Source organism: Nylanderia fulva, unplaced genomic scaffold, assembly GCF_048542155.1.
Source record: "Nylanderia fulva isolate GAGA-0341 unplaced genomic scaffold, ASM4854215v1 Scaffold1, whole genome shotgun sequence".
NCBI classification, from domain to species: domain Eukaryota; kingdom Metazoa; phylum Arthropoda; class Insecta; order Hymenoptera; family Formicidae; genus Nylanderia; species Nylanderia fulva.
Window position 1 is genome coordinate 5,390,759 of NW_028189192.1, and position 24,067 is coordinate 5,414,825.

Sequence of the window (24,067 nt, forward strand, 5' to 3'; positions counted from 1 at the left end):
CTAGTATTAGTTTTAATCCAAAAATGGTATTAATGGCATTATAGAAATAGATATTTATTTGAAGAATTTAATAAATAGTAGATCTGACAGAAACTATTCAATATCATGCAGTGAAATACCTTGACATTTCTTGCGTCGATGGTGTTGTGGGAAACTTTGATACACACTCGTGATCTGACAAGAGACGAGGGTTGTCGTCGTTTGATTGGGAAACTGATCATCCCTATTTTATAACCACGTGTTGAACGAGGGGTGAAGAGAGACAGAAATGGAGGGAGATAAAAAGGGCTCGCACAACGTCGGCGCGTTGGCTCTTTAAGACAGATTCATCTGCGCGCGCATTCGTCATTTTCACAGTACTGTGAGCGAGAATTATGATTATTTTTACACCGGTTCAATTTTTCGGAATTTATTGATATCTCATATCGTAGTCATGTAATCTGAAAAAACAAGCTCTCTTTTTCTCTCTTCTACGCCTGTGGCATTTTCTCTGTTTTAAACGGTCACAATTATTATTATCATTTGGAGATACTGAAAAATTTATTTATTTAATTTAAAATATAAGTTAACACAATTATTATGCATAATTATATTTATGAGAATGATTATGTAATATTATTTATTCATATTTTATAATATTTCAAAATTATAATTTTAAAATAAAACAAAAAGAGGGATAATACACCCACAATAACGCCATGTTTGAGAATGCAAGTCTTCATTAGATACAAACATGTTTCATAACTCTCTGCATTGAAGTAATTTACAATAATTATTAGCTGAATCAACTTCGCACAAAGTTACAAGCAATTATGCGTTTGATTTACCTATCTACGTATGTAAAGCTACATATGTACCTGTATATTGAAACATTTTAGTGCATCAGAAAAATATGCGAAATCATACTTAATTAAAAATTCTTCAATATCACCCCATTATTGATTTTACCTTTACCGTCTGCCATTTCAGACGCGTGTTGCTATGAGCGACAGCCTAATAATCTCGGTGGATTTCTTATCCGTACAGCCTCTTCCCTACAAGAAGAGGGTCACGAATGACGAGAAATAATTTTTGGATTACTTGAAAATTGTGACACGCAAAAGGTAAGAATCGAAATAAATTATGATAAATTAATGAATTAAGAATCAGAAAAAGTTGCTCTTCGTAATATTTATGATGTATTAGAGAGTATCTCCAAATGATCATAATAATAGGTTTTTAATGAAACTATTAAAATTATGTTTATTAAGCCGACTTATTTGGCAAACAGTTGTTTATTATTAATATTACACGACGTTTCGGCCTTAGATTTAGGCCCTTTTCGAGTGATCTAAAACAATTTTATTACATAATATAAACTTAAGTTATTATATAAAGTTAATTAGAAATTACGCTGAATACTTTAGATAAAACACTTGATATAACAAAGAAGATGATAGCACACAACAAAACTTAGGAATCGTCAAGTGTAGATATTATACACAGTCTTAATAACTATTTATAGAGTCGGCTTAATAAACATAATTTTATTATGTTTATTCCCGAAAAATATAGATCCGAAAGTCGCTGAATCGGGAATAAACATAATGTTTATTCCCGATTCAGCGACTTTCGGATCTATATTTTTCTCTCGCATTTATTTCCTTAGGGGGGAACAGGGGATGTATGGAATTAAATCTCTTGTAGAGATTATTCCAATTTTAAATCTTGGTCGTGACCAAATAAAATTTGGTGTCTTGTGCACAGGTATTTAATTCTAACGAAAAAAATTTAGTTTCGTTGGGATAACGCACTGTCATCCGCGATTTGGCTCTTATTGCCTGTCTTACACTTTAAATTTATATAATTTTATTAATTTGAACTCTGGCGGTATTTTAAAATAATTATAATTTAATAAACTATTAAAATTATAAAACGGCATTATTTTTCTTTTCGATCGCGCGAGTGTATAGTTAATTATTGCTTCAAAAAAATTAATATTCCACGCTTATGTCGATCATAAACAAGTGCAGCGAAGCGGACGTATGCAATAAAATAGTCCTTTACTGAGATTAGAAGTCTAATAAAATAATAATAACAGAGGTTGACAGTTCGTCTGCAACGAACTGTCAACCTCATCATAATATATGCTTTATATAAAACATATGCACTTTGTACGAATAAAAATGCACATTCCCTGGGATTAGAGGACCAGTCGTTGACGAAACATCATAGCGATGCAACGTGTTCCTCTCGTAACTATTAATTTTAAATAAGATTGGTTTTATGTTGCGTTAATCTCATTTTAATTGATGGAATTCTCACTTGATAAGGACCACAACCAAATGGTCGAAACGTCGTGAAAGTATTGAATAAAATTGCTAGTTACGTCGAAATCAATTTTGCCAAGTTTATTTTCACCACTAGCATCCAATATTAATTTTGATTAAAATTAGATATATTTATTATTTATTAGGTGATTTTTCCTAAATTTAATTTTGCAAATATTTTGCCAGATAATTTGCTATAACGCTACTATATTTTGTTAAAATACTATTTAGAAATAAATTGTGCAAATATTTATGTTACGGGCAAAGTCCGAAATGTATGCAGAGCTGACATTACCCGGGCAAAGTCGATTGCTAATTTCTCATGGGCCATTTCATTAGCCGTTGCTAATTTTTCATGGGTGAAACTGCGTTAATCCGTATTTAAAAAGTTATTATTTGCTGTACAGTGTATACACGAGTATATATACACACACGCACGCACACACGCACGCACGCACGCATACACACGCACACGGGGTGGAATGGGTGCAACGGGATGCCTTTGCCTCTCCCATTTCACACCCTGCCAGTCGGTTGGGATATCTACGGTAGGGGTGTTTTATGTATTGTACAACTGTGTAATCCACCATCGTTTTGATTTTTTTGACTTCCTTTTTATGCACGATAATATGCATTATATACTGCAGCTGCTATGGTTATATCTTTTGTCATCGACATTTTGTTGATTATTTTCGGCACAACTGAAGCACTGTTTTAAAAGCACAAATAAAAATTTTTAACGCCAAAAAGTTTACTCGCGCACGAATATTTATGCACGCAAATCATTCGTGCGCGTAAAAATGCTCAAGTCAGTACCAAATTCAATTTGGAATACTGAAATAAATATTTATTCGAGTTTAATAAATTTTTTTTCTATGTATATATTTGCGCAAAGATCTAAATTTTTTACATATATTGTGTCAAATGTAGATATAATTGCAACATTCTAAATTTTACTTAGATTTTGTCATAAAATTTTATAAATATTTTTCTATCAGGATATAGTCTTAAGAAAATATATTTTTAAAATTACTTATCAAAAATAAATTATAGCGTAACACACACAAGTTTTTATAATTAATTTCTCTATTATATAGAAGCTCATAATTTTGTACAGGAAAAATTTCTATAAATTTCATTTAATTCATCTTTCGCAGAACACGATATGGCATTATCGATCTCAGCGGTGGTGCTTTCTGATAACTTTATTTATTAGACTCACTTGCTTTATCCCCGATCTTTGGAGTTACTTAAATTGTAATTTTAACAAGGCTGACAAAGTTATTTTGTAAAAGTATCTAGTTACAGTTAACAGTTATTAACTCTGAAAAAATAACATGTTACAGAATCTCGATTCTTAAATTTATTCGCAAGAGAAACTTATGTGCAAATTCAGTTCGTACAGAAAAGTTGCAAGTTGATTAGCTAAAAGCCATGCAATAGTCAATTAACTTGCAACTTTTCTGTAAGAACTGAATTTACGCATATGTTTCTCATGTGAATAAATTTAAGAATCGAGCCTCAATTCTATTGTAATTTCAATTCTAATTTAAATAAAATTAAATAAGATCATCAAACTTCATAAAAGAATATATGATGACATAAACTATATAAATATCTTGTTTATATTTTTCAGAAGCCAGACGTTCGCCGCTGTGTGTGATACTTTGACGAAAGACGATTTCCAATCCGGAAATAAATATATTATTTAGGTATTAATAAAAAGTTAATTATTAATATCTTAGATATAGTAGTATATTTTAAATAGTATATATCACCGAGTCGTTTTTTAGTTTTCGCGCTTGCAATATATAATATTTATTACAAGTTTTGGTACAATCAACTCATTAGAACAAAATTGCTTTTTGTTATAATGAAAATTAATATGTAATTCTAAAGAATGACCAACGTCGACACTTGTTATTTATATGTATATTAGTTATCATACATGTTCTTCGCTTAATTTTACACAAATATTGAAGAAGAAATCCCTGGTAGAAATTGCCTTGCCGGTGCCACGACACTTGCTAGCACTATGCAAGTTTGCCACACTACAGCCTTATCTAAAAGAATTGGAAAGATACATATCAGGGCTATCCTTGCGCCTGATATATAAATGGCGTGGTATTTATTATAAAGTTAAACGGGCGCAAGTCTGGATTTGACCAGACTTCTAATGCGGCCCATATTTGCACCACGTCAAATGCTGTCGAGATTTTTATTGATTTTCACATTTAATGTATATCTTTTGTCATACATATATCTCTTGTTTTCTGGATCCTTTTCTTTGCCTGGATTTTTCCTGCTGTGAGAGGTGTAGATGTTTTAATGAGAGGACTCTCTTTGTTGGGATGCCTGGATTCGCGGGTGTCAGGAAAGCCGCGGGAGAGGCGAACAAAGGGGTCTTGCTCATGAGATGGTTGTAATAATTGTCACACCACGTTTAACTGAACTAATCTTTATTCACGCGCATGGCACTTACAAATACCATGTTCTCGCCGTGTGACTCTATATTCTAACAAGGCTTATGCCATACAAGTTGTTGCGACGTGGTTGTACGTCGCGCGCCCGACCACACTCCTTCGCTGTACTTTAGCTAATGATATCAGGGCTATCCTTGCGCCTGATATATAAATGGCGTGGCATTTATTATAAAGTTAAACGGGCGCAAGTCTGGATTTGACCAGACTTCTAATGCGACCCATATTTGCACCACGTCAAATGCTGTCGAGATTTTTATTGATTTTCACATTTAATGTATATCTTTTGTCATACATATATCTCTTGTTTTATGGATCCTTTTCTTTGCCTGGATTTTTTGCATGCAGGAAAATTGTTAAACGAGTATTTAGGCGTCTACGCAGAAATTTGTGCGCATATATATAAATATATTGTTAAACGAAACTCTTCCGGGCCTTGTTTATTAACAAATAAATTTTTTTCTGTCGTAAATAATTTAAAAGTAAGTAACTATACTCATAATTTTTGGCACCAAACACAGGGACGACTGTAATAAATTGTTAAATGAGTATTTAGGCGTCTACGCAGAAATTTATGCGCATATATATAAACATCTCGTTAAACGGAACTCTTCCGGGCTTTGTTTATTAACAAATAAATTTTTTTCTATCGTAAATAATCTAAAAGTAAGTAACCATACTCATAATTTTTGGTACCAAACACAGGGACGACTGTAATAATAACTACAATTTTATCGAACATTAGAGATTTTAAGAAATTGATCGAGAATAAGAAAAATTATACAAGAGAACAATTATAGAAAAAAATACAATATTAAAACATTAATTTAATTAAATAAATAACAAATAACAATTATATAGTTATTTATTATATTCTCTAATTCGAAACAATATCAGATAATCGCGCGCGCAGCGCACTTGATAAAATCAAGTTTTGCATAAGATATAAAAAATGTTTTTAAGGAGATCTTATTTATACGAAAATGTAATAAAAGCTGTATAATTTTGATGTTATTATGTGTAGTCCTAAACAACATCACATCTAAAAACGGGACATAAAACGTCTTAAAGACATATTTTAATATGATGTCTAAAATATATCTTAATGTTTCCTTTAAATGTCTCATTTATATTTTTCAGAACCCCAATAATAAATTGCGGAGTATCGTCATAATTGTGAAGTAAAAAGACAAGATAAGATTAATAAATTATAATAGCATAAATTTAATTATTATATCAATCTAAAATATTCGATGAAGAATTAAAGAACATCAAGTGATTCTAAAGACTGATCGACGTGGACACTTGTCACTTACCATATATATTAATTATCACATATTATGTAGACTATAACATAATATTTTATAAATATAAAATTTTCATATTTTTTTATTATGTGTAAATAAATGGTTGAACATATACATATACCGATATTGGAAATTAAATCGATTATTTTACATGATATAATTATTATATTATTTTATCGTATTAATAAAAAATCATAATAGTAATTATTTTTAAAAATACTAGATATTAATCTTATTTTTAATTACTGATTTATACGCAAAATTTAAGAGAAAAATAAAGGCTTCGTATCGATATAATAAATAATGAATAATTGAAAAGTTTTTATCAAAATCTTTTAGATGTTGTTGCTATATTATTAAGCATTAATAGATAATATAAACATCTTGTCCTTCGCGCAATTTCGCAGACATTTAATGGAGAGATTAAATTACATGTTATTAATTTTTAAATTCTCATAAAATACATTACACATACATCTGATAATTATTATCTATTCTTAACCGAAAATTTATTATAAAAATGATAAAGATATATAATATTATTTAAAATCTATAAGTTTTCGATTCTATAATTAACCAATTATTGTTATGAAGAAAAATAACTATAATATAAATTAAAATACTAAAATATAAATAAATGTATAACAGAGAAAGAATCTTGTAACTTTAAAAACAATTGTGATTTTGATATTTTCATATATAAAAATTTTTTATTCTAGCAACTTATAAAAATACTAATAATTGAGACTAATAAAATATTAAATGTTCTTATTGTACTATATATGTAGAAATATTAATAATAATAATAATAATAATAATAATAATAATAATTGTAGTATCTATTGAATGTATATATAGTAACTAGTTACAGTTACAAGTTACCGATTTTTAAAAATAACTCGTTACAGTTACAGTTACTCAAAAAGTAACGAGTCGTTACTTTTCAGTTACTTTTTAAAAATAATATTATACATGATTTTAAATATAAAAAGCTTACATTTTATGCACAATTACAGTCAAGTATTTAGAAAAATTCTTGAATGTAATAATTGATCGATTTGCTTGCGACTTTGCGATTACCATCAATGTATGAATTTATACAAATAGTACAAATAGATATATACAAATAGATAATCGCAAAGTCGCAAGCAAATCGAGCAATTATTACACATTTAAAAATTTTTTTTAAATATTTGACTGTGATTGGTTGATCTTAATTATGTGTTATATTATTTTATGTACACTAAATATATATGAGAATTTTAGGTAAAAGATTAAATCATATGAAGATCCATATGCTACTGTTATCAAAATTTAATAACAATATAACGGCTACCATACTTGAGCGATACTTTTAGCGCATGTTTCCAAAAAAGTAACTCATAAAGCAGAGAGAAACAAGAGAGCGGCCGCGTGTACTAGTGCGCTCCCTGACAAAATGGATATAAACTACGTCGTGACACTCGGTAAAAAGCACGGTAAATGGTTCGATTCCGTTTGTCGAAATATCTATTAACGATGCCTTATCCAGTGACTGCAGGGATGAATGGACCAATGCTATTGTTGCCGAGGTAGAGAGCTTAGTCACAAATAATGTTTGTTATAAATGGTTAGTGACCTTTTAAATGCAACGACCCAGTCAGAAACAATCGATTTATCGAATCGACGTCGATTATAATCGTTGAATTCGGAACGACTAATCGACGTCGATTCGATAAATCGATTTATCCAATCGACGTTGAATCGATGTCAATTTGATTATTTATTTCTAGCTGGGAAGGAGTTATTTTCTATTTACGAAAGCAATATGAAATAAAATTGATGACAAATAATTTCTTCGCGTGAATCAGAGTTTTTTTTGTATAATATACATTTATTTTGCAAGTAAATAGAACTAGAAATTATAATAAAATTTATTTAAAAATACCAATCTATTGTCGGGACTTATGACCCCCTGATTTATTTCTAATTATTTATATTAAAACATTAGTTTCTTTGCAATTGAATGTAATAAACTCTTAATGTAATACATAACGTTATTTATCTAATTGATAACTGATATGATAATTAAAGTTAAGATATATTAGTAAAATTAATATATATATATACATATAAATTTATGTATAAATATGTATAAATTATTAAAGTTTTATATACATATAGTTAAAATTTTTATTTACTATCAGCGTACAAAAAATTATCGTTGAATTTATTGTCGATTACTAACTGCATGTCTACCTAAATAACCGAATATTTTTGTTTAATTTTTTTTTATATATGGATATTGATTTACCAATTGTAGTTTATCAAAAGCTTCGATTACAATCTTTTCGACTGTGAATAAACGTGGAAAAATAAAAGAGACAATGTATCATTTTCAATTTTCAAGTGACACGCGTGTCTATTTCGTTATTTCACCTTTTTCGTTATTTCGGCCTTTTTTTATACATGTAGAATATTTTGTGTAATTACGCAGTGGTATTTTGGATACTTTATATCTCGTATTTTCAGATTTTCTGTTTTTATATTACTTAGCCTAAAATTAAATTTATATTATTTTCATAATAATATTACATATTCTTATCTTTCATACAGCTGAGAAGTGGATTATTTCGTTCTTTTAAACAACAATATGAACATAACGATAAATATAAAATGTCACACGCGCACATTTCTATTTTTTTTTTTTTACGTTGAGTAGATAATATTTTCCTATAAGCGCATGATATTATTTAATATTCTAGACGTATTCTTAGAATATTAAATATTCTAAAAATACGCCTAGAATATTGCTTAAATATTAAATAATATCATGCGCTTGTAACATATACGTTTCGCTATTAATGTCGCCAATCGCGAATAACTATATAAAGAACATTTGTTTCTTGAGTTTGTTAATTAATGCAACACTTTAATAAAAAAAAGATTATAAAATATCTCGTAAGCATAAAATTAAAATTTTTACTTTCTTTAAAATTATTTCTTTAAATCAATTTTATCAACTTTAATCTTTGTCTCTTTTTAAGAACGTATCTGAAAAGAGATATTAGTATAGTACTAAGGTATATAAGTAGTTTAACCAGAGACTTAACCGACGAAATTGCTCCTCATTTAATTTTTATTCGACTGTTGCTATATGATACTGCTGTCACGACTTAGGTGAAAGTTTCAATTTCAGATTATTCGAAGAAACAGTGTAGTTTCGCTTTAAAAATAATCGTGTTGTGTATTTTCGAGTAAAGTAAAAATTGTTATATAATGCGACACAATATGAAAGCCAGCTTTTCCTCTTTTTCTCTCTCATAGAATATGTACAAGGAATTTCCGTGGACAAAAATCAGAAATACTCTCAAGATCAATTTGCAAAAACTCAAAATAGAATACATATAGTTATGGAATATAAAAAGAAAGAGATAATTAAGATTAAGCAGAGAAAACATATCAACTGAATCCGTACACGTTCTAAGATAATTGAATTTGTTGCTGCGATGGATAATGGACATAAATATGGGTAATAATATATTATATGCAATAAAATATATTTTTTTAAGAAGTGCTTTTTAATTAAATGTTACACAATTTATTCGTACTAAAATTATATTATAAAATGTACATAAAATGTACAAAGATCGAAATTATTTTCTCTCCAAAAATATAAAAATTCAGTGATTTAAAATTATGTACAAATTAGAAATGAAATAAATGATTTAAATAAAACGTTAACTCTATATAGTAATTAGAAGATTACATTTTATATTCCTAGTTTTTTCTTACGACACTGCAAGATTCTTGCCATTTTGACAAGAAAAAAATAAGAAATATTTTAAAGATGCCAGATAAATATAGAATAAATATAGAATAAATATAGAAATATACCTATGACGCCTGTGAACTTCTTATTATGTGTATATGCAATAGAATACAAAAATGTAGTCTAATATTTTAAATTAATACAATATTTTCTATATAATTTAAATATTATTTAAGGAAAGTAAAGACAAGCGGCAAAAATAAGCGGCAAAAACATCATGCACGAAGCACGTGGCTGAAAGTTACAGAAGCAAAAGAATTCGGCCGTGGGGGTGGCAGGCGCGTACCTGCCAACAGGTGCAGAGAGGGCTGCGAAAATCCGCGGATAATCTTCACAACCCCTCATCCTACCCGCTAGAACTCCGCCGGCCGATTGATAACAAGGAGACCCGCAGCTCGCGGCCGCGAAAGCCTCGAAATAACGCACCTAAACAGCGTAATTTTGACTATTAAATTAGTTGTCGCGAGGAGTACCGTGATCACCCTCACGCTACTTTACTATCACGCGAATAGGGAAAAGCCGTGGAAAGCCCTAATTGGCTGTCGCGCGTTATACACCCTACTCGCCGAATTCGCTCGGCTGCCAAAAGTGAGTTGACAGATTCGGCAGTTTGTCGTGACCGCGAGTGTAAGTGTGACGAAGAGTTAGATAGAGTCCTTTTCTCGATAGAAAGGACTTGAATTTTGTAATTAAAGGTAAATGTCACAGGATTTACATATTTTATATTTATAAAAAAAGTAGAGTCCTTTCCTCGATAGAAAGGACTTGAATTTTGTAATTAAATGTAAATGTCACACGATTTACATATTTTATATTTATAAAAAATTTATACTCATTAAAAATTTGTCATATATGTTGTTAAAATAAAATATTATAGTTATTGTTACAGGGACTTTTGTGGAATGTCTGAGATCATCCAATTACAAAGCAGACAAATTGTTGAAATTACTTTTCGATGAATTCGAGTCATATATGGAGACGAAGCAATATACGGTGAAGAAAAGGTATATAAAATATAAAATATATAATATAAAATAATATTACAGTAGAGTTCGCGAATTATCGCATGGCAATATTAAATAATAATAAGTAAAATTAAATACTTTGTAAAATTAAAATTAGATTTTTATTTTATTTTACAATTAGTAAAGGAATGTGTATTTATAAGAAATTTAAAAGAAAATACAAGCGTTTCGAATTTCGAAAACAAGCCATAAACAGCCTATGTTAGGTTTACGACCTTGTACATGTCGAGTTTATCTTCCTTCGCAGGCAATCTACGTAAGATCAGTATAACAGAAATCATAGTCACAGATAGTCGACGGTCTGAAACAATTGCAAATATCAACATTTGTTACGAATTAATTAAGTTCTATAACGTAAAGTCAGGCACGTAGATTGCCTGCGAAGGAAGATAAACTCGACATGTACAAGGTCGTAAACTTAAACATAGGCTGTTTATGGCTTGTTTTCGAAATTCGAAACGCTTGTATTTTCTTTTAAATTTCTTATAGATACACATTCCTTTACTAATTGTAAAATAAAATAAAAATCTAATTTTAATTTTACAAAGACCGAGGGTACCAGCAGTGACTATATGATGTGATGGAATTATTGAAGGCGGTGGAAAAAAGAGAAATTATATAATTTCTTTTTTTTCCATATATGTAAAATAAAAATTGATAAATCTTGATAAAATATGTCATGAATATATGTCAAATTTTTTTGTAAACATAAGTTAAAATAAGTAAGGAAACATACCGCCACTTCTCCGCCACTTTCTTCATTTGCTCTTCATTGATACATACATATTTTGCCTTTTTACGGATAAATTCCACCGCCTTCAATAATTCCATCACATCATATAGTCACTGCTGGTACCCTCGGCCATGACTTTACGTTATAGAACTTAATTTCTTGTATTCCCTGCTGCACCTAAATAGTGCGTTGCTCGTTTCGATGAGGAACAATCTATTTTAAAAATAAAATCTCGACGGCAATCGGAGCCTATGCGGATGACATGCACAAAATTAATAAATTAAAATGAGATCTCAAGTCAAACTCATTTATTAAATTCTAAACGTTTCGACCCACTTCGGGTCTTCTTCAGTAGCTGCAAAATACAAAGAAACAAAAATAGAAGATAATCGGTACAATCAGAAAATTATAAAACTCGTATACATACAATCCGCAAATAAATTAAATATCATTCTCCTCCCTATTCAAACACTTTCAATTCTTTCCATCCTAGATTGCAGTTCACCATGGAGGAGGGGGTTGACAACCGATTGAATTTTTTAGATGTCACCATTATTATAAATAATGGGAGCATTGAGTTTGATTTGTTTCATAAGCCGACGTATTCAGGTAGATATTTAAATTTTGAATCGCAGCATCCTCTCTGTCATAAAAAAGGTACCATTATCAGCCTCATAGATAGAGTTTTTTGGCTATCTCATCCGAAATTCCATAAAGTTAACTTTGAGTCTATGATTGGAGTTCTTTTGTCTAATAATTATCCTCTCAATTTGATATTTCATACATTACAAGCGCGGTTAAAAAAGTTGTTCTTCCGCTATAATAATAAGTTGCATAACAATAGAGCAAATGTATGCAATGACAAGATTCTAACGCAGAAAAAAGTTTCGTACTTTAATATTCCGTATATTAATAATGTATCGAAGAGAATCGAGGACATTACACGTGATTTGGATGTCATTCCATCATATACAGCAATTAACAGTCTCCGTAAATTCATTAAAGTACACAAGGATAAGTTACCAAGAGAACTCCATAATAATGTAGTTTATAAAATTGATTGTATGGATTGTGATGCGTCGTACGTAGGGCAGACGGGTAGATTGTTGAAAACTAGGATGAAAGAACATCGCAACAACATAAAAAGAAACGCGTCACAATTATCAGTCATATCGGAACATAGATTATTGAACCATGAATTTAATTGGGAGGATGTAAAAGTCTTAGACGAGGAGCCTTTATTAGGTAAACGTTTGATATCCGAAATGATCCACATAAAACGTCAGAGGAATAGTTTAAATTTACATAGCGACACTGATAAATTAAACGAGAATCTTGATCTGTTAATAGAAAAATTTACCAAAATCTAGCTTTGTGATTTTACATAGCCGGGTTTTTTTGTTAGACTTTTGACATGAGTGCCGATTAGTTTAGTTGTTTTTATTTTTATTTTTATTTTCATATTTTATTTTTATATTTGTTTTTTGCGTATATATGTATCGACTGTGTCGAGGTAGAATACCGCACAGTCGTTAAAGTGATGTGTCACGTGTAGCATCGTCTTCTCTCTGTTTTTGCTGTCGGGGTGAGTGTTCTTCCCGGTTCTTAATTTTTAATTCTTGTGAATTGTTCTACGTTTAATTTATACCATGTTGATTAGTGTTGGTAAGGGAGTCACTGCTCCGCTTCCTTCCTGACGATGGTCACCGTTAGGGAGACACTCCGACGGCCGGACGGTTTGAATAGGGAGGAGAATGATATTTAATTTATTTGCGGATTGTATGTATACGAGTTTTATAATTTTCTGATTGTACCGATTATCTTCTATTTTTGTTTCTTTGTATTTTGCAGCTACTGAAGAAGACCCGAAGTGGGTCGAAACGTTTAGAATTTAATAAATGAGTTTGACTTGAGATCTCATTTTAATTTATTAATTTTGTGCATGTCATCCGCATAGGCTCCGATTGCCGTCGAGATTTTATTTTTATTGTAACACAATAATTCGAGCCGAGATTAATAGTTTTTTTATATTGAATCTATTTTAACATCTGAGAGTTGTGACGGTTAAACGTTCTGTTTTGTCTTTAGTAAAAAAACTTTGTTAAAAAGACGTCGGATCCAAAATTATGAAAAAAAATACAAAATCATATAAAATTTATTAAATATATGTACATGCCGTTTATTTTACCTTTTATAAGAATATTTTATTTGATCCATATAAAAACTCGAAAAGAATTGACTAGTCAAAGTGCAACGATTGCAAAGTGCAAGAATTGACTAGTCAATTCTTTTCGAGTTTTTATATGGATCAAATAAAATATTCTTATAAAAGGTAAAATAAACGGCATGTACATATATTTAATAAATTTTATATGATTTTGTATTTTTTTTCATAATTTTGGATCCGACGTCTTTTTAACAAAGTTTTTTTACTAAAGACAAAACAGAACGTTTAACCGTCACAACTCTCAGATCTCAAATGAGACAGTAACTCAGTGTTTCACCTTTTTTATATCAAGGTTTGTTTATAAACCCTGATAATTTTGGCAGAGACTCTATAATGTTATTATATATATCAGGCAAAAATCACAAATTGGTTCTTTATTACTACTTTATCATATATAAAAATGGGACTTACACTTATAAGATGTTATAATCACACAGCATTTTCCAATTCACTTTGAATAATTCATTAAATATTAAATGATCCCGCATAAGTCGTTTATTTAACATTCTTATCGAAAAATACACCTAAAAAGAAAATTAAACTTGAGTAATACTTTCGGGTTTAATATACATAAGAAAATGGAAAGGTTATTATAATTATATCGAACAAGAAAAAAACAGTCTAGACACTTCACTCGCGTTATTTAGTCCGGGTTCGTCAAGTCTATCTTTAATCTTTATCAAATTTATATATCAAAACTTTTTTCACAAATTCCCTCTTCAAAGTGAAATGTTTCAAGTCTTTCTTATCTTTTATATATCTTTAATCTTTATCAAATTAAGTTTAGAGTAAATAGTAGGAGGGCACGGGTTTTCGTTGAACTTCACTTAGCTTAACCATCTTGTATTCCCTGCTGCACTTAAATAGTGCGTTGCTCGTTTCGATGAGAAACAATCTATTTCAACTAGTGTAAAGTTAAAAGTCACATATAATTCCCCTAAGACGTGAGTACGTGTTGTGCTACGTATTGTAAATATAAAACGCGAAACATTTTGTTAAAAACGCTTTTACACTTTTTTTTCTCTTGCACTGTGGAGATTGATACCGTATTGTCTCAATTCCAAGAATATTTTACACTTGTGTAAAGTTGAAAGTCACATATAATTCCCCTAAGACATGAGTACGTGCTGTGCTACGTATCGTAAATATAAAACGCGATTTGTTAAAAACGCATTTTGTTAAAAACGCTTTTACACTTTTTTTTCTCTTGCACTGTGGAGATTGATACCGTATTGTCTCGATTCCAAGAATATTTTACACTTGTGTAAAATTAAAGAAGTTATATCTCGAATTGCTTACTAAATTAAATGAATAAGCAATGTTTCTCTTAATACGCATTTTTCGAAATTTCTCTTTTTACGTCGCGAACTAAAATATTCTTTCACACTCAGAATACCATTTTTTTCCTTAGACATAGTGGACTAACATTATTCAATTATGGTCCATTAAAAGAAATCATATGTCTTTATCACCGATTCCTCATATGGAGTAAAGTTCCAGCATCCTCCGTCATTCTATCTTTCTATGTCATTTTTGATTTTTCTCTTGGTCGGTCTGTTGTCAAGAATATTTTTAAACATGCATAATATTGTACACCTGTTTAATTGTGTATTCGTGCATATTGTTTAGAGATTCGATATTCTTTATTTAATTATCTATATTTTATTTGTTTATATTATATAATTATCAGTTAGTAAGTTTTCTATAATTTTCAATGAATGCCATTTTCTCGGTTTTGCATTATGCATGTTCTCATTTCTTTTTGTTGCAAAGTATCTCTCTGTTAAATTTTTACAATTAATAGCCTTCAGTTTCAAGATGTTTAACGCTGTAACTATTCTATATAACTATTCTATTATGTAATCAGTGCGCCTTGGTTACCGGTTAATCTTTGTGATTTTGAAAGCAACGCGATTTAAGAAAATTGAGAGATTACCATGGATATTATCATACCACATTGTGGTATAACAAAATCGATTCACATTGCGCAAGAGCTCGTTCGCGTGCGAAGTGCCGTTCTTGTTATAGTTGCATAGCACGAACGATAATTATTCATGATTAATTCTACTATATTTAAATTCGAAAATAATGTTTATAGATAAATAATCGCAATATAGTATATCGGTGTAAACCTAGTGCTTGTTTTATTATTTATTATTTATTAAAAATAACATTGTGTTTGTGCTTCGCGTGCCGCTCTTTATTTCCTTCATATTTAAAAAAATTAAAATGTACAAGCTGATAAATAACGATCAGCTGACTTTAAATGATTTTAATTTTGTTAACGATTTTATTTATAGAGAATTATTTAAAGTTTTTTCAAAAGACTCGAAAACAGCATTTTTTAATTTCTAGTATAACATCAAAATGCTACCTATACCATTTTTACAAAATATCACTATTTGAAATATACTAACAAAATAAAAAGCAGGAATGGATACAAATCCTCTGATTCCTCTGAAAACATCTCGTTGGCAAAGAGTTTTACGATATTTGAAAAAACGGTAAAATTACTTTTTATAAATTTCAAAAATTAAAAATTGCTATTCTATAGCACAAACAAAATAAAAAAATAGTACAAACGATACAAACGATTTTGTATCAAATCTAATTTTTGCCGAATTTGGCCGTTTTTTACAATATTTTTAAAAAAATGACCACAAGTTACTTCTTATAAAAAATACATAAAAATAAAAAAAATTGTAATAGTTCTGTACTCTTTGAGGTAAATCAAACGAAACCGAAAATGATACAAAACAATCATACAAATAACTTTATCGAATTCTGTTGAATATTTTTAAAAATGAATAAGTTATGTCTTATAAAGAATACTTCAAAATTTTTTTTAAACTATACAGTCTTCTCTATCTTTTGAAATACAAATGAAATAAAAAGTCTGTATCCTTTGAGGCACAAAATAAAAATGGTAACAGATGGACCGTGATACATGTCGAATTTTATTGATCGTTTGACGATATCTTTAGAAACGACTAAATTATAATCCCTTCTCCCTACAAAAAATATTTACAAATGTAATGTCGTACCGCTGTATTTTTGGAGATACACATGAAATACAAAGTGGTAAAATGTGGTACAGACAGAAAGGAATTATTTTCTGTCGAGTAGGTACTACTGGCTGAATATAGCTGACAACATCTTAAAAAACGGTCATCTGTTATAAAAAAATGATGAAAATTTACTGTACTTCTTTGAAGTACAAACCAATTAACAACAGATACAAATAATTTTCTGTTGAATTTTGCGTTTAACAATATCTTAAAAAATTACTAAGTTATCTTTTATAAGAAGTAGTCTAAAATAATTCTAGTTTTGTATCATTTAAGAGAAAAAACGAAATAAAAAGTGATACAGATTATTACAAATAATTCTTTATTGAAGCCTATTTTTTGTTTAATGATATTTTTAAAAAATTGCTGAGTTATCTTTTATAGGAAGTAGTTAAAAATTTTTAAAATACTATATATAATTTTTTATTCTTTAAAAAATATAAATAAAATAAAAAGTTGTACAGACGAACAGTTCTCTGTCAAATGGGTATTTGACGATATTTCGAGAAACAGCCAAATTCTGTATATAAGTTGAAAATAAAAAATGATGTGCATACACACATATATATATGTATATATATATATATGTATATATTAAATAATATATATATGTATATATTATAAGAAGTAATGAAAAATTAAAAAAAAAGCTATGTATAATTTTGTACCCTTTATGAAAAAATATGATAAATATTGATGAATAAAATAAAAAATGCTGCAGAACAGTTTTCTGTCAAAATCCGTTTTTATAACATCTTTAAAAATGGCAAAATTATTTTTTATAAAGGATACTTGAAATTTAAAAAATAATATTTTGAGAAATAGTCAAGTTATCCTTTATAAGTAATAATTAAAAATACTGTACTTTTAAAACAAACGAAACAAAAAGTGATGGGTACAACTTTATCAAATTCTGAATTTTTTTACAATATCGTGAAACATTTGCTAAGTTATTTTTTATAAAAATGAAAGTTAAAAATTAAAAAATGCTGTAGTTCTCTATCTTTGAAGATACAAGCAAAATAAAAAGTGATATAGACAAGTATAAACAATTCTGTCGAGAATAATATAACAAAATTAAAATTCGTATCTAAAAAAGGCATGTTAACTGTGTGAATTCAATTTGTATCAAAGTTTTGAAGCCTCTTTTCCGCGATGCTGATTGGTTCTGTCAGCGTTTACTTCGTGAGCGGCTGTCATTGCCGCTGGCATATTTTGACAGTTGCATATGTACCGAGGTAAAATTACAAAAAACCTTCCATAAACGTTTCAACCGCACGCGGTCTTCCGGTCTAATATTGTATTCTAAATTATGTTGAAGAGGAATGTATACAGAAATATAACATCGATAACTACAGTATTTGTTAACAAAACGTAATACGGTTGCGATTTCCAATTATCTATAATAAATAAAAATTCTAATAAAAAGTCGCAATACAAAGTCAAAATAAATTAGAGCAAAAATAAAGAATTTGATATTTCAAATTGTATCCCAATTCCGTATATCAAGAATTTGATAATACTATCGAGCGATCTATTGTAAAAGCATAGGCTTTTAATAAAAAGAGGAAAAGACAAACTTCCCAAAGCGGAGATGACTGAGGTTGTTTATAGACTTGACTGCAATGACTGCAACGCTACATACATTGGACAGACTAAAAGACATTTAAATACTCGTATAAAGGAACACATAAATAACATAAAAGTGCACAATAGTAACCATAACGAAATAAGCCGTACATAGAAGTAAATTTTTACACGACTTTAATTAAATGGACAACCTTTAATATTTTACATCGGGAAATACATACGAGAAAAAGAGAGTTAGCAGAAATGTTCTACATTAAAAAATTTAACAACACGATCAACCTTTAGAAAGACACAGAGAATTTCAATCCTATATATGATTTGGTTATTAAGGCTGCTTAGTTAGTTCGTTTTCTAATATCACGACGTTAATGTCTAACAAACGTAGAACGAATTTTAGTATGAATTTTATTATGTAGAAGTGTGTCAATTTATTTCTTAGCAGGTATGATTTTTATTTGATTAATTTATATACATTCACAGAAAAAAAGGAATCCTTGATTCAAGTATATTTTTATTCTTGAACGCTATTTGATTGATTTAAGCATAGAATGCTCTTTATAATCAAAAATTTTCATTTGCCTTAATAATAAATAAGTTTGTGTAAAGGATATTTTATTCTTAAGATATATTCTTGTTTTAAAAATCGCATATGGTAAAAACAAACTTAGTCACATTTGAACTAAGAATTATTATATATACTTGAAAGTACCGCTTATATCCGATGTTCACTTGTCGTTTGTCCTTGCAATATTTATAAGTAAATTTTAGCTTCAACCAAGAATATTTTGCACTTTGTTTTAAGGATAAATTATCCTTTATCCAAAATTATTTATATTTGGTGCTATTATAAGGATAAAATATACTTGAATAAAGGCATATTTGCATTCTTTCAAGGATACTGTTTTTCTGTGTTGGTTTACGCTATTTATCATTTTTTAAAAATGTGCTTTTTATTTAATAATTTATTAACATTTATAATTATTACTTTTTGATTGTAGACTTGATAAGGACCTGAACTAAGGTCAAAACGTTGTTTGAATTTTGAATAAATAACTAAAGAATAACATTGCCAGTTGTGATCGGTTTATTAACACATTTTATATTTTTTTTTATTTTACTAGTGACTCATAAATTACTCGTAATTTTTACTGTAAGTATAACAATTTTTTGCTTAAAACGATTTCGATTAGAATTACGAACAGTTTCTATAAAGAAATTTAATTTATAATTTGTTCTTTATAGCTGAACCAGCTGGACTAAGTTCTTCCACTATACTTCCACTTTTTACACACACACACACGCTCGCGTACATATATCATTATCTTCATATTTTTAAACAGGGATTGAAGTTATTAAATTATTAATTTTTACTTTAAAGATGTACGGGAGATATAATCGGAGATAAAAATATCAACGCTATTCATATAGAAAATTCTTATAGAAAATCGCTATAATTAAAATATATTAACTGTTAAGTGAACATAGAAAATGTAAAGTAATAAATACAATTTATAATCATGTACATCACATTAAATTTTGCATATAAGTTTATATTATTAGTGATTATATATAATAGCGAAATATACAATAAATAAAGGATTTTTTTTACAGTATGGCAGCGGATATTTATCTGGTTACAGGGAGTCACTGGTCACTTCCAATTTATAGTATACCTCCGCTAACATCTTTGCCACCCGATTACCCTGGCTTAGAATATCCGCCGGTATTTGAACCCGATACTTACTCTCTTTCGGATGCATCGTTGCTACGCAATCGCAATAAAAATAGTCAAGACAAGAAACGAGCCAAATTCATCTTTAACGATCAAAGATAAGAATTTCTTTCGATCGATCGATTGATAGGTGTTTTAATACACATATAGCAGCATAGTTAAATTTATTACATATCGTATATACTATAATTAAAGTTAAATAAAATATTCTCTGCTATTATTAAATATTTCAAAGTAACCGTCCATTGTCTGATTCCACAAATTTTAACAAGCATATTCATATAGTTATCGTAATTGTAAAAAGTTTATTTTTCTCCAAAGACATGTTCTAAAGACGAAATATTTTGCAAAGCTAAACCGAATGTCGCAGAACATGGAGAAGACTCTAAAGAATATAATCATCAAAATAAATTTACATAAATTACATAAATTAGCTTTCGAAATTGTTATAATTAAATCCGCAAAATTACTAAACATTACAGTCCAAACTAATATCCTTATAATCAATTATACACTAGCCAACAAAATTAACGCATAGGTAATTTTGTGTCAAATTTCGCATAACTTCAAATAATCGTAACTCCGCCAAAAATAGTCATATTTGAAATTTTTTAGTTGTCAAGCTTTAAGTCTCTACTTTAAGAAGCATTTGTGACAATTTTAATTTATTCTTTTCCTTCATCCGTTATCATTTCAAAAGTAAGGACACCTTTTGTCTCTTAAAAGTTTCGTATTTTGAAGCAGTCCACGGGATGAAATAAATTTTTTTTATCATAACTTTCGCAAAATTTGGAATTTTTCCTACTAATTAAAAAAAAAAGAAAAGTTTTTACAATTTTTTTCGCGGAGTTACGGCTTATCGAAGTTACCTATGCATTTTTATGCATTATCGCCAACATTAATATTACGCGACGCGCACCAATGATGATTGCGCGATAAATTGTTAATAAAGTTCTCCGTCATAGAATCAGTGATCAAATAATTAGAAGACAATTACATGAACGTGGTTGAAGGTCGCGAGCTCGACATTTTCCTCTTCTAAATATATTTTCTCTATACATTACGCATGTCGCGTAACGTGACGGATATATGAGGTATAGAGCGCAGATATTTAATCACAAAATGCATCGATTTTGGAAAATTATGTCTCTGCTAATTCAATTCAATATTTAAATAAAATAAATAATAATAAAACGAATAATTAAAACAAATATTAACTAGTCATTTAAGAAACGCGTTGCTCGTTCCGCTTACGTTCATTCCGCTCCATGGAGATGTAGGAATTTGAATTTCGCGGAACGCTCGCGATTGGTTCTGCTCTTATTCCGTGTTCCGCCATTCTGCTGAATGGCTTCACATCTAAATGTATCAGTTATCTTTCTTGTTCACCAAATGTTGAACAAGGATGAATGATGCATCAGGCGTGCAACGGAATGTACGTCTTAGTATAGATATTTGTGGTTAAGTGCTTTCTCATCAAAAACAATGTAGTGTCGACAGCAATATATAACTTCTTTCTTCCGAATCTGCAAATTTGAGATTACGTTTTTCAGTGTTCTTTTCGCTGAGCCTCTTTCATGATAATATGCATTTTTTATATGGGATAATGATCTTGCAAGTATTACGTTCGATGATCATATGCATGGAGAATTCGAAGCTGTTTTGATGAGTTGTTCAACAAAACGTCAGGAAGGATGCTTGGAAGTTGTGCGAGTCTGATTAGATTAATCAGACGACGTGTCGTTCTTGGACTCATCTTCGCTCTGTCACTTACGTATTGTGCTCTTTCATTACTTCGAAGTGAAAAGGCAAGTGCATTTAAGCATCCTAAGATGCATAGTCTACAATAACCATTTCAAGATTGGATTTCAGCTGAGTCGAGTGACAGTTAGAAGTGGTCCATATGATTTTTATTACAAAAATATGTTATATTTTTGTTACAGAAAGATTCGTTGAATCTAGACAATGATTTTGATGATATGGATCCTATGATGCTTAATGATAACAATGAAGATTTAATGCCTGATGATAACATGCTTCCAGAAGAGCTAAGAATATCCAGTAAACCTTCCTGGCAAGTAGAAATACCTGATCGAGCGGATAATACTGGAAATATGGATGTAATCAATCACGAGAACGATGCTTGTCGCAATTCCGTTCAGGTGCGCGTTTGCCGCAAATGAGTTCTTCTTGTTTATTTTACTCATTTTACAATTCTGTGTAACAATTATATGATATTTTATTTTAGGGAAAGGGTTTAATCGTAGACGAACGCGGCATAGTATGTTCAAGACACGAAGTTCTGTCAAATGGATGTTGTGCAATAGAGCCGGAACAGGCTTCGAAAAATGACGAGATTTGGTCTATGGTTAAAAGAGAGAGATACAGCTGTCAAACGTGCAATTCGCGAGGATGCTGCACTATTTATGAATATTGCGTTTCTTGTTGCCTGCATCCTGATAAGGTAAACACTTATCCATGGATTTATAATGCTCAGGATAGAAAGCTTACAATATCGATCAGTTAAAATTTGTCATTAAAATATAAATTTATTTCAGCAAATTTTACAAATGAGAGGTCGAAAGTCGGGGTCTGCGAGGATGCAAAAAAACGGTGGGAAACTGCGTATACATAATTTGGATCGCTTTAAGATTTGTTTAGCCGTTTGTCGCACATCGAGCTCGAGCGTGCAACACGAGAACACTTATAAAGATCCTCTCGCGAAACATTGTTACGTCTCACAACCGTTGAATTCTCAACGACACCAACGCAGTTTTAATTCATTAAATAATAACGGCGACAGTCCCGCCGTTGTCGTTACTTCTTCTTCTGTAGTAATGTTACTTATCCATCTCTCTCCCGAATGTCACACCTCATATTGTCCATTAAACGAATCCCATGTTGACCTCTCTTCTTACATTGACATTATTATATATATACAAATATATCGAAACTATGTTAACTTTAATATCCCCGGTTATTATTCCCGTTTCAAAATATACAATATAATTTAGTTATTAAACATTCAAAAAGATGATCGAAGACCGCGCACGAGCGAAGCCTTGAAGCGCCATATATCCGCGTACGTTAAAGTTACGCCGGGATATTTTTTCTTCACAAAATTCACGATCTCATTTCTGATGGGGTCCTGAGTTGGATCGTCCTGTTACAAAAATATTATTTATTATTTCTTAAAATTTTTAACTAATACAATGACGAATTTGCATGCCCTATATTTTACATACATCAATGACATCACAATTGGCTGTCGAATAGTGGCAAGAAATGGCCCGTCTCGTATTCTTGGATAAGTTAACGCCGGATCCATGAATGAGCATCGGATGGAAGAATACTGTATCGCCGGCTTGCATTTCGAGATTTACCCATTGATCGATCGTAGGCAAGTCCTTCAAAACATAGGAGAAAGAAAGAAATAATATCACGATTAATACAAGAACAAAGTTAATAGAATAAGAAAATAGGAAAAGATAAAAGAAAGTGTCTTATATATACCTGTATTCCGTAATAAAACTTGTTTATCACGCCCTCCGAATTTGGAGGATAATCATGCCGGAATATCTGGCCGAAATTATGTGATCCAGGTGCTACGTAGAGACATCCGTTTTCGCTATTACACAATTCCATGGCTGTCCAGGCTGCTACTATACGATCAGCAGGACGTATCGGAAAGTAATACAGATCTTGATGCGGCGGATGTCTGCAAGAGCGCATTGCGTTATTTATTTTGTCAGCTTTTACATTTACGAGAGAGATGAGTATGTTGC

At 30.0% G+C, this 24,067-nt stretch overlaps 2 protein-coding genes across 3 annotated transcripts in view; one reads left to right on the top strand and one right to left on the bottom strand.

Moving 5' to 3' along the window:
* Positions 1-10,272: 10,272 nt before the first annotated feature.
* Positions 10,273-23,860, top strand: LOC114931069 (SREBP regulating gene protein). Of its 2 annotated transcripts, none has more exons than XM_085480742.1 (6): positions 10,273-10,602; positions 10,785-10,911; positions 12,159-12,274; positions 19,672-19,700; positions 19,793-19,856; positions 20,162-21,977. In XM_085480742.1, the coding sequence occupies exons 2-5, from the start codon at positions 10,880-10,882 to the stop codon at positions 19,808-19,810; spliced, it is 195 nt and encodes a 64-aa protein (XP_085336868.1). In that variant the 5' UTR covers positions 10,273-10,602; positions 10,785-10,879; the 3' UTR covers positions 19,811-19,856; positions 20,162-21,977. The 2 variants fall into 2 exon arrangements, with proteins under 2 accessions (XP_085336868.1, XP_029158832.1); XM_029302999.2 differs by lacking the exons at positions 10,273-10,602; positions 10,785-10,911; positions 12,159-12,274 and adding exons at positions 22,226-22,444; positions 22,531-22,746; positions 22,841-23,860 and having other exon boundaries at positions 19,549-19,700; positions 20,162-22,090.
* Positions 22,812-24,067, bottom strand: part of LOC114931070 (phytanoyl-CoA dioxygenase, peroxisomal-like) — a 42,034-nt gene continuing 40,778 nt past the window's right edge. The window contains exons 4-6 of the mRNA XM_029303001.2: positions 23,796-24,000; positions 23,528-23,689; positions 22,812-23,445 (exon numbers count right to left, since the gene is read on the bottom strand). Coding sequence (XP_029158834.1) covers positions 23,308-23,445; positions 23,528-23,689; positions 23,796-24,000 — 505 coding nt within the window. The 3' untranslated portion in view covers positions 22,812-23,307. The remainder of the gene's footprint in view (positions 23,446-23,527; positions 23,690-23,795; positions 24,001-24,067) is intronic.